Raw genomic sequence first — 12,354 nt, forward strand, 5'->3', positions numbered from 1 at the left:
CTCACCCTGTGCTATCTACCTACCTATATCTATGTATACATACATATATTTTTCCCCTCCAACTACCCTAATACTGACAAAGGTCTCATGAGTTAGAAATATCATCTTTCCAAGCAGGAACGTAAACAGTTCAGCCTTAATAAGTCTCTTATAATTTCTCTTTCCTGTTTACCTCTTTATGTTCCACTTGAGTCTCGTACTTGAAAGTCAAATTTTCTATTCAGCTCTGCTCTTTTCATCAAGAATGCTTGAAAGTCCTCTATTTCACTGAACGTCCATTTCCCCCCCAAAGGATTATACTTAGTTTTGCTGGGTAGGTGATTCTTGATTGTAATCCCATCTCCTTTGCTCTCTGGAATATTATATTCCATGCCCTCTGGTCCCTGAATGTAGAAGCTGCTAAATCTTGTGTCATCCTGATTATGTTTCCACAATACTTGAATTGTGTCTTGCTGGCTGCTTGTAGTATTTTTTCCTTGACCTGGGAACTCTGGAATTTGGCTACAATATTGCTAGGAGTTTTCCTTTGGGGATCTCTTTCAGGAGGAGATCAGTGGATTCTTCCAATTTTTATTTAGCCCTCTGGTATTAAAATATCAAGGCAGTTTTCCTTGATAATTTCTTGAAAGATGTCTAGACTCTTTTTTTTGATCATAGCTTTCAGATAGTCCAATAATTTTTAAATTCTCTCTCCTGGATCTATTTTCCAGGTTAGTTGTTTTTCCAATGAGTTATTTCACATTACTTTCCAATTTTTCATTCTTTTGGATTTGTTTTACAGTGTCTTGATTTCTCATAAAGTCACTATCTTCCAATTACACTATTCTAATTTTTAAGGAAGTATTTTCTTCAGTAAGCTTTTGGACTTCCTTTTCCATCTGGTCAATTTTGCTTTAAGGACATTCTCCTCATTGGCTTTTTGCACCTCTTTTGCCATTTGGGTTAGGCTATTTTTTGGGTCTCCTTTAGCAAGCTGTTGACTTCTTTTTCATGATTTTCTTTCGTCACTCTCATTTCTCTTCCCAGTTTTTCCTCTACCTCTTACTTGCTTCTCAAAATCCTTTTTTGAGCTCTTCCAAGGCCTGGAACTGAGTCATATTTTTGTTGGAGACTTTGGATGTAGAAGCTTTGACTTTGTTGTCTTCTTCTGGTTGTATGTTTTGATCTTCTTTGTTAACAGAAAAAGATTCTATGGTCTGACACTTCTTACGAGGTTTGCTCATGATCCCAGCTAATTATTTGAGTTATAAACTCTTTATTAAAATAGAGGTTAGCTTCCAATGTAGAGAATGTATTGTCCCAAGCTTTGGGGGCTTGTGTAGCTGTTTTCAGAGTTACTTCTAAGGACCTGTTAATTTCCAGTTCTTCCAAGGTGGTGTGATAAGGGGAGAGGTGTTTACTCCTTTCCTGGCCTGTGGTCAGGTCTTTAAGTGACCATAAGCACTCTTTTCTGTCTTGGAACTGTGAGGAGGAGTTCCTCTCCATAGCCACTACAAGCTCCAACCAAGCCAGCACTCCTACTTGCCCCAGGACTGCCACCCAGAACTGTGACCCATATGCAAGCATGGGCAAAGCAAGAGAATTCTGCACCAGCAGAGAGACCCCTGCAATCTCCCTCTGATCAGCCACTCAATTCCCTCTCAGTCTGTGGGCCAGCTCAGGAGGCAGCCACTGCCCCTGAAACCACACTCGGAAACTGAGGCTGAAACCTAGCTTCTCTCTCACGACGGCAGAAACAGACTTTTCCCACCGACCTTTTGTCTTGGGTGTTTGTGGTTCAGAAGTCTGGAAACTGCCACAGCTGCAGAATAAAAGCTGGATCTGGAATCTTGATCACCCGAGTTAAAATCTAGACTTTGACACTTATCAGTTGTGTGACCTTGGGCAGGTCACTTATCCTGTTTTCCTCAATTTCCTCACCTATAAAATTAAGATAATAATAGCATCTACCTAGCAGGGGCATTTTGAGGACCAAATTGAGATATTTTAAGGCACTTTGCAAACCTTAAAGCGCTATGTAAATGCTAGATATTAATGCTGTCCCAACTGAGCTATCTGGAGTCTAGAAGGAAAGTCTAGTTCTTGTAAAGTAGGTGAATCAATGACTTATGGGACTTGGTGTAGCTGTGTGAATTTAAGTCTTTTGCTTTAACCTCTCTGGGCATGTTTTTCCTATCAATGGTGGTTGGATTGACTAATCTTTAAGGCCACCTTTGATTCTCTTTCGGAGGGCTATAGTTTTACTAGTCTATGCTTAGTTTATCTTTTAAAAAAATTAATCCATTTTCTCATTCTGCCCCTAATTACCCTCCCCCCCTTTAATACAGGGGATTAGTTCATAGAGAAAAACTGAAGCATAAAGGAAACACATTTTCTGAGACAATACATCAGAACAGTATGAATGAGAGATTTTGCAGTAAATGGCTGCAGAGTTTTAGGTCTGTCCCTTCAAATGGCTTGTAGGCTATCTCTGTAGTAATGGAGAGTTACAACCACAGCCAGGGGGGTGAGTGTGTATGCATCTGTAGGTGTGCAGGGGAGGAGGATGACAATACCCAAAAGGAAGAGTGTGGGTTGGAAGGGTGTGTGGGAAGGGGGTTGTGGCCAAGTGTTGAGCAGTGACAGCTGGGTAGGGGCACTGAATGGAGAGTAAAGGGGGAGGGCAGCTGGCACAGCTTCCTACCCTATTCTTTCAAGCTCACATTATAGTTCTTTTAAAATGCTCCTCCCTTCTTCCCCTCCCTTTCAATAAAAAAGATGTGGTGGGGAGCAAGAACTGAAGAGAGCTAGGAGCAGTGAATAGGTGAGGTGTTAAGGTCAGAGTAGGAATCTTTTCATGTTGGAAGGCCTCAGTAATTTAGCTGTAATGAAGTTAAGGCCACATTCAAGAAACTTCAATTAGTTATGCTTAAAAATGTACATTACTTCGTAAAAAATCTAACTACTATGTACTTTATCATTTCAAAAAATTAAAACTATTTAATTTTAAAGTTAACTAACCTTTTAATAATTTTGTTGTGTTTACTTTTGTTAGAAAGCATTTGAGTATTTGGTTGTAGCACGGGGGTCTGCGGTTTGAGTCCATCCTCTAGATGGGCATCAGTCATTTGTAACCTTAAGGGTGTCTTGAATTTGGGATTAGGTAGGAAAATGTAGATTTGCCACAGTAAGTGGTTGAAAAGCAAGAAAGCATTTTCTGGGCATGTTGCTGAAGGCATGGGTATCCTACTGCATTTTTCCATATTTCAGTTGGATCTTTGTTACCATCAAACAATGGCTTTAAAATGTCATCTACTAAGAGCTCAATCAATTCTATCTATGGTTCTTTCGATGCCTTGGTGATAACAACTGGGTGAGGCTGAAATTTGAGTGTGATGTCATGATTCTCAGTCAGGGAACCTTTCATTGTGTTCTCCAATGAACAGGTCTGTAACAGTTGCATATTCTTTAAATAATTCACATACATCAACCTGCTCACCAATGACCTTTGCTAACTGGGGAAAATGTTCATCTGAAATTTCCTCTTGAAGAAGTGTTTTGAAAACAAGATTGCTTTCCTTGAAATTCTTGGATTTTTGACCACATATCACATATAGATTTAGTTTTACCTCACAAAGAAATATTCAGGTCATTTTGCTTTGACAGATCCTCACACAGTAATGCAGCATTCATACTGAAATCTTTTAATAGTTTACATCACTGATTCTGTTCTTCATAAAATTTAACTGTGTTCACAGAGATAAATTTTAGCTAACACCTGTCCCTCAGATAGCCAATGCATTTTGGAAAAAACCCACCATGACTACCTCATTTTTCAACTTTGGCACGTCACAAAACTGATGATACCATGTTGAATTTGCATGAATATAGTTAACAATACTTTTAAGTTGTTGCAAACTGTCACTTAAAATAGCTTTAGCACAGAGTTTGCTGATACAAGATACAATGAAAAGAAATGGGAGCATCTGGATCTGTTAATGCTTTTTTTTTTTAATCTGTACAATAAACCCTTCATGTTTTTCTGTCATGGAAAGTACATCATCTATACATACACTCACTAAAGTTGCCAAATTCAGTCCAATTTCACGACATTTACCTTCAAAGCTGAAGGTATCTATTCCCCGTGTTCTGTTTGAAAGAGTGCCCAAAGTAACTCTCCATAGCAAAGAGCTTGTTATCTTAATGAAGCAGAAAAACCTGTCAAATCAGTAGTACGAGATGATTCACCCAAAGTGACTGAATATATATTTTCCTTTCAAAGCATTACATGAAGCTGTTCTATTAATTTGAAGGCTAATTCGTGCTGCCAATCGGTTATGGAGCTCCTTGAAAGAGGCAGTTGTTTGTACTTTGAAATGTTATTGGGGGGGGGAGGTTAAGGGGGAAGCATAGTAGTCCAAGCATCCTACAATTTCGAAAAATACATTCTTTCACAATTTCTATGTCACCGAACGGCTTCCCTTCCCTGCCCCCCCCCCCAGTATATAAGTTATTTTATAAGTTGCTTCAGTGGCATTATTTTCAGGTCTTATTGCTGCTTGAAAGACTTGCCTTTGCTTTTCTTCCTTGCAACACAACCTTTTATGCCTCTCCCTCTAGTTTAAAATATTTGTGGTCCTTATGAGTGTCATAATGCTGTTAAGTATTGAATTTTTTAAATGATATTGCAGCATCACAAAGCAGCAAATCATCTTATCTTTAGCAGAAACACAGTAATATTGCAATTCCCAATCCTCACTTAAAAAAAAAGTTTCCTTCCTTCAGCATTCTCTTGGTCTTCTTTGACATGATGGGCTGTTCAGACAGAATTAAAAAATACTTTTGAACTGTGCAACTATTCACACTGCTTCAAACAAAAACAAAGTGCACCACTGTTAAAAGCTGATAACAGTCTGGTGTACTCAGACATCCCCCCACCCCAAACCTTGCCAACCAACCTTGTAAGGTAGTGGAGCCAGTTAGACAGGTGAAGTTAGAAATAAATCATGAGTGTAGTAGGCGTCAATTTAGCCCTTCTGGCTTACTAGTGTTCTAACTGTGCCGTTCAATCTGGGACGATTATTTTGTTTAAATTTATTTTAAATACATTCATTTAAAAACTAAAATAAAAAAGACAAACCAAAATGTATTAATAAAAATGAAAGGATTTGTTCTGTAAAATTTGGATTCAGTGAAAAGTTGCACTTAAGGACCTAGAAGGGCACATGTGGCCTTAAGGCCAAAGGTCCCCCACCCCTGGCCTAGTTTCAGGTTTAAGTATCAAGAACACCAGAGACTTCAGTACTATAGATTACAAGAGGCAACAGTTATTAGCTGTCATTCTATGGTAAGAAGCAATCCTTACTTTCTTCACTGGAGGTGTCTTTTCTTCAATTTCTTCACCTTCAAAGTCATCACTGTCATCATCACTACAAACATAGATAGTGTGTATTATACCAATCAAATTATGTGTACTTACAAATAGCCCCTGCCATTTTTGCTACCTTTAGAAAGAAATCAGCATTAAAAACAAGGTACCCACCCTGAATCACTGATTTTTAACTCACTGTTCTAAAAACTGGAGTCAAAGCTCATCATTTTGAATCCCCTTTTCAACAATCAAAGGCCAAGTATGGTTTATAAGTACAGTTTTTGGCTGTTAACAGGGTTCTGAAAGTTTACTTACAATTTATAAAAATCCACTGCCAGTTTGCCACTCCTTTTTCTACCACTTTTGCCACACTAGCCTTTTTCGTTTTTCAGTCAAAATATTCTTTCTGGTTATTGAAACAGACCCATTATATGTAGTCACAGCTTTATAACTGATGTTCATTAATAAGGGTGTTTAAGACTGACCCTCTAGATTTGTTCTTGATGTCCTTCCTTATAATTGTAGCCTAGTCTGAGTGTCCTGTTTTGATATAACTGTCTTGTAAAAAGAGTAAACATATTAAGACAGAATTATGAAAATATCTACTCAACACAATGACTTAACATGATAAAAGTCTTCCAGTTTTGATGTTCTACATCAAGACTATCCCATTTGTTGCTAAATCATTAACTTCAATTCACAACTATGAAAAAAACCTCTGCAATCAGATCTTTTTCAGAGACTTCCTTGAAAAAAAAATTTTCGACTACACATGTAAATTTTGACTCTTAGAAAACAGAATGTCAAAATTAATAGAATTGCAATTACTACTGACATGTTAATATGATAAGGATCCCTATTAATCTTTATTATACAAGGTACCCCAAAAGTCTTAAGGCAGTTTTAAGGCTTAATAGCTTATTCAACAATTTCTTTCCACAAATATTCAGGGTATTTAACTCTGAGCTCATGAGAATGACAAAGCAGAACTGAGAAGAGTTCTACTTGAGTGCCCCAAAACACTACTTCCATGTGAAATAAAAACTATTCATCATCATCTTCTTCAGACAGTTTTGCCTTTTTCTTTAAAGAAATAAGGGATAGAAATAATTATCCTAACTGGCAAGTAACAGCTTACAAACATCAGAAAACATAAAGTTGCATTTATACCTATAGAACCTTGCTACCAATTCCAGGAGCAGATCGTTTGCCAGATGTATTTAAGAGTTTCATATCATTTTCTTCTTCATCATCTGATTCTGCATCTTCCTCCAGTGCTAAGAGAAAATTTTGTGTTAATCATGGCTAAATTTAAATTGTAAGTACTTTTTTGCTTTAAACTTGAGTGTTCAGGAGAGGAAAAAAACTGAACACATGACAATAATAAATGCCCTAAAACAATCCAGAGCCAGAATGTGTCCCAGGATCCAGATCCTAATTCTTTAATCATGTTGGTACAAATAAAAAGCAATATCTAAGAAACCTTAAGCTAAACTGATAAATTGAAGAGCTAATCTTTTAACTGGAAAGGAATCATAAGCAACGCTCACTAATGTATCACAATTGCAGCCATAAAAGATTGTCAAGTTTGCATCTAAAAATACCAACAAGATTTTAGAGAAGTCTTTCTGGCAACTAAATTAGCACCATTTTTAAGGAGCATGAAAGACTATATACCTACTAGGTGCTGGGCACTCACATGTACCGGCCCCGAACCACATTTCAACCGCAAAACTACTGGTGGTGTAATCTCAAAGCCACCTAGAGAAACCTGGGAGGGGGGAAAAAGCCAATCTATGACCAAATACTATAAATGGCAAATAACATGGAAGAATCAACACCTTTGTGAACATTTAAGGTATGTCAAACCCATATTAAGCCATGTTAGAAAAAAAAATTTAAAGCCATAAAAAACAAGCAGTATTTTTTCATGATTTTTTACCCTTTTCTTTCAAACTATTACTAGAGCTAATTGACCACAGACAAGTCTCTTGCATTTTCTGGGCCTCTCTGATAAAATAGTACTAACTGATGAAATTACATTTATATGCAAAGCACATATAAGCACAAGGACCTCTCACACTTCAACATATTGTGACATGATCGACCCTGGATTTTCAGTGGCAGCCATGAAAATGTGAAAACTGTCACAATCTGGAAAAGGCTTCAGGTATAGGCCTGATGATCAAATATCCAAAGACTAGGCTAGATGAATTTAAGAGGCTTATAACGCCACAAGACTGCACACCAAGTACTAATTGTTTTTGGCTATGTTAATTCATGAAGGACAAGCAAGTATTTATTAAGTATTATGTGCCATACACTGGTACTACAAAGACAAAAAAGAAACTATCTGTATACTTAAGAAACTTACATTTCACCAGGAGACTAACTGCACCTAAATGTAGAAAATGTTATCTAATATAAGATGAGGTAACAGCAGCTAGGAATGAAAAAAGGCTTCAACTGAGAGGTGGCATTTGACCAAGGAAATTAAGAATGCTATGAGGGCAAGGTGAGGAGGTACACTGAAGGTATGAAGAACAATTACTACAGAATGATGAAATACTGTATCTCAGAAATACTGAATTATGAGCAAGTATAATTCCTTACTTGGCTCTGTTTATCCACTAAAGCTATTAATTTAGCCTAAGTGAGCAGAACTGGGAATATACTACTTTCCCAACTAGTAATGGACTTGAAACTTGAATAATACAATACATTTGAGATGCAATTTGATTAAAATTTATTCATCATGTAAATTATATAGCGTATCAATTGGGAGATAATATGTAGTAAATACTTAGACTTAGGAATAATACTTATAATACGTACATGAGAAATAGAGTAGTGTCTTACTCAAAAGGTCTAAGTCCTAGGATGAAGTTCCACCTCTGACACATACTGGCTGAGTTAACCCTGGTCAAGTTACTTACCTTCTCAGTGCTCTAGGCAACTCAGAAAGACTACATTGCAAGAGAAGATGAGGACCTGCATTAGTAAACGGATAATTATACTTAGTCCATACCTAACTACTTCACAGGATGTAAAAGGTTTTTTTAAAAACATTACACAAATGGTCGGTTATCAATTTTGGCTTTAAAAAATGCATAAAGCAGAAATCCTAGAATATTAGTATAAACCTCTAGTGGGGACATGTGTTAAGAATGGCACCAAGCCCTAATCTTAACTGGATAGCAGAAGTGCAACTTATATCAGATTAGAATCAATGATTTACTACTTGAACATTTATCTCAAAATAATCAGAGAAAAAAAATTTTTTAAGGTCTTACTGTAGGCTGAACAGACATTTTCAAAGATGCCAGTGTTACTTTAATTGGATTGCCTTCATAGTTCAGTGCCTCTGCTTCAACAATATGCAACTCGTCCTTTGCACCAGCCCCTAAACTCACCTGTAAATGGAGAGAAGGAAAGCAACATTTTACTAATTCAATTTAAAAAGCTCCTAAATCAACTAGTTACTTGGTAAAAGAACAATGATCAATCAAAAAAATGCTACATGCATCATCATGGAAGTTTGTCACTTTTCTTAACTTACAAGCACTTGAGAAAATGAAAGCTACGTACACAGCACAAATCAGATCAACCATTATTTTCATTTTGAATACCCATGTACAAGATGTACTGCACTTAGGTAAGCTTATTCTTCACCTATATGAACAGAATGATAGTCATTCCTTAATTTTAACAGTAAGGCCATTAAAAGAGAGTGTTAAATTATTTCTATCCTGTTAAATGAGCAAAAGGATGCAAAAGATACATTAAAAAGTGAAAATTTACTTACAGTCCTCAATGACAATTGGTGCTCATTTTCATCATCTACCTTAAAATGATAATCTTTGCCAGCCTTTAATTCACAACCTGAAAAGGAGCAGAGCCATAGTTTTAACCAGATACCTCTTACTTAGCAAAAGACTGATTCCCCTAACATTTGAACAATATCATATCACTTAATCTGAGCCTCAGTTTCCTCACATGCAAAATAAGGGCTAATATTTGCTCTACCTTTACCTTAATGCTGAGTGAAACAATATCAGTTTATAAAAAGCTCAATGAATACAAGTCATGTTTTTAAATCTATAAAAAAGATTAAAAATCGAGCCATAACTTCAAACGGTGACTGAACAAATTTGTTCCTCTAATTTTCCCAAAATGGAATGTGGTATTTGTTTCAGAGGGAGGGAGATCCATTCTGTTGTACAAACAAGTTGCGGGTTAGGAGGGGCCCTGAACCCTTTTCATCCCTAGAGCTTTAGTATTTTTTCGACTCTATCAACGTTAAAAATCTGCCCAACTTGTTTCATCCAACCAAGAAGCATTTTCAATGTACGAGTGATGCCACAAAAACCCCTCCCCCCCAAAAGGTTATCTTATTGTTGAGACAGAGATAAAATGTGCCACAATGGAAATGCAGTTGAGTACAAAATGATTAAAATTCAGTAACACATGCCAAAGGAAGGGTTTACTAAACTATATGTATTAAATTAGAACACATACATCAAGCTACTAATCTCTACCCAAAAACTAAGCCACCAAAGCAAAACTCCTCAGTGCCATTTCAATCACAAATTGATAACGAGAGATTTTTGCATTTACAGTCCCTCCCCCTTAGGCCCTGTGGCGATCCTGCATTTCCCCAAGCCCCTAGGCACAACCAGGGCCTGGGGCCGCGGGGCCTGGTTGCTCCGGAGCTGCCTTCAGCCCTCAGCCCAAGGCCTCGAGTAGCACCTAGGTTTTCTGCACACGTGCCCCACCCCACCCCAGTAACCGGCCCAGCAACGGTGGCAACCAAGCAGGTCCCCGCAGAGATGCGGCTGCGCGGTTCCGCCGGTGGCCTTATTAGAGACAAGAGGAAGCCGAGCAGAACTAGCCCAGACGCAGTGCTGCCGCCGACCCCTCCCGGAGCCCCTCTTCACCCTCCGCTGCTCCACAGAAAACCAAATCCGGGCCTCTCGGTCGTCATCCCCTCCCCCACCGTCGCCAGGCCTGCAGCCTTCGCCTCCACGGCCCCCTCCGCATCCGTCACCAGCCATCCCACGCGTGGCGTCAAACCCCTTCTCCGACACCCGCCCGCTACGGCCAAGCTGCTCCCTGGCCGATGAGCCCACAGTCCGCATTTTAGGGGCAGGCTTCTAGACCTCAAGGCACATCTAGGCCCCAGGCTCGGGCTCCAACAACCTCCCCCCCCCAATAAGCTCAGGCTCGCGGCTGGCCGCCCCGCCCCCAACCCTGCAGCCGCCTCCAAATACACGGCCGTTACCGAAGAGGAAATTCTGGGGCCGGAGGGGGCTCATATCCATTTCCATTGAGTCTTCCATTTGAGCAGCGATACTGAGAGCAGAGCAGAGCAGTGAGGAGAGGAGAGAGGCTAGACGGACAGACAGAAGAGCTCCGGCTCCCCAGGGGTTCTGCTCAGTCCAGAATCGCACCTACACCTACGGTCCCTCACATCTCGCGAGGTCTGCCACCGAGAGCACGTGCACGGACTACCGGTCTCGCTCTCCGCGCGCGCGCTCTCGTCTGCCAGCCACAGAATGCGTTTGGTGCGCGCGATGACGCCTGCCTCCTCCTCGACGATCCCGCGCGCTCCCGACGTCAGCAGGAACGAGCTCTGTGCCGCCATGTCCTTGCCCCGATCACACGCTAGGACACACGGGCACGCGGCCGGCGGGCGCTCTAGACCCTGGCGAGCCCCCGGCATGGTGAAACCGGCTCTGTCGACCATGCGCAAAATGGCGGCGACGCCCCTCCCCATGCACTACTTCTGCACCCCACCTACTCGTCCCTCTTCCCCCGCATTTTAGTCTTCTTTTCGAAGAAATCAGCCGGGTGTTGGAGAATCCTGCTCCTTTCATCCTGCTGACCAGGGTCAGTTTGAGAAAGGCTTTCAGCTTTAGCCATCCATGGCCTCCTTCCTCCAGCCCCTGAGGCCTCGGAAAAATCAGGACCCCGGCATTTGGAGTCAGATGACCTGCCTTTGACTCCCGTGGGTGTCGCTACCTGTGTGACTTGGGGAAGTCGCTTGACCTCTCTGGGCCTAGAGTTCCCCATCTACAAAATGAGCATTAGATTCGATAACTTCTCTCCTTTCCAGTTCCAGATCTGCCATGAGGGAGCCGAAAGGGTCATTTGTTGTTGTTCAGTCTTGTCCGGCTCTTTGTGACCCCATAGACCCTGGCACACCAATACTGCCCTTGGGATTTTCTTGGCAGAGATCCTGGGGTGGTTTGCCATTTCCTTCTCAAGTGGATTAAGGCAAGCAGAGGGTTTACCCAAAGTCACACAGCTCCTAAGTGTCTGAGGTCAAGTTTGAACTCAGGTCTTCCTGACTCCAGGTCTATGGCTCTATCCAGTGAACCACCTAGTGGCCTCCTAAGGGACTTTAGAGGCAGCTAACTCCCTCCCATCCCTCATTTTACAGCTGAAAAGACAGACCCAGGAAAGAGCAATGATTATCCAATGTCATACAGGTATTAAGTGGCAGAATCCATATTTGAACCCCAAACCTCTGATTCTAAATCTGCTCTTTTAGGTCACACCAGGCTAAATCATATTAGTCATTTCCAAAAGCCAGTATTCCAAACAACTGATTTCATGATATCAATTTGGAATTTGAAGAGACTTTGTCATTGTTTAGTTTTTTCCAATTCTTCACAACCTCTTTTGGGATTTTCTTGGCAAAGATACTGGAGTGGTTTGTGATTTCCTTCTCTGGCTCATTTTACAGATGAGGAAACTGATTTGACGCCAGATTTGAACTCAGGAAGATGTTTTCCTCACTCTAGGCCCGGTGCTCTCTCCTCAGTGACACTTAGCTGCCCTGAAGGCATCTTAGAGGCCAGTTAGTCCAACTCATCTCAGAATCCGGAAAGAAACTAGCACCCAAAGAAGGGCGGTGTCTCACCCACAGCCACACAGGTAGCACACTCAGAATTTTAATTCATATTCTGTGATTCCATCAGGTAGAATCTGAACCTTTGTCT

General features: G+C 40.4%; 1 protein-coding gene across 6 annotated transcripts in view; it reads right to left on the minus strand.

Annotated features, from left to right (window-relative positions):
• LOC110216695 (nucleophosmin) overlaps nt 1-10,830 on the minus strand; it is a 22,350-nt gene extending 11,520 nt beyond the window's left edge. For 2 of the 6 annotated variants that reach the window (XR_013484819.1, XR_013484820.1), the window contains exons 1-6: nt 10,632-10,830; nt 9,156-9,232; nt 8,644-8,763; nt 7,028-7,121; nt 6,521-6,627; nt 5,345-5,408 (exon numbers count right to left, since the gene is read on the minus strand). Coding sequence is in view for 1 of the 6 variants with exons in the window: in XM_078150308.1 (XP_078006434.1) it covers nt 6,521-6,627; nt 7,028-7,121; nt 8,644-8,763; nt 9,156-9,232; nt 10,632-10,689 (456 nt within the window). In the remaining 5 variants the exon portion in view is untranslated. Of the gene's footprint in view, nt 1-3,667; nt 5,409-6,520; nt 6,628-7,027; nt 7,122-8,643; nt 8,764-9,155; nt 9,233-10,631 lie in introns of those variants that run through there. The other 4 variants (XR_013484817.1, XR_013484816.1, XR_013484818.1 and 1 more) reach the window with 4 other exon arrangements.
• Nucleotides 10,831-12,354: the final 1,524 nt, after the last annotated feature.

Source organism: Phascolarctos cinereus, unplaced genomic scaffold (genome assembly GCF_003287225.1).
Source record: "Phascolarctos cinereus isolate Bilbo 61053 unplaced genomic scaffold, phaCin_HiC Scaffold_2;HRSCAF=192, whole genome shotgun sequence".
NCBI classification, from domain to species: domain Eukaryota; kingdom Metazoa; phylum Chordata; class Mammalia; order Diprotodontia; family Phascolarctidae; genus Phascolarctos; species Phascolarctos cinereus.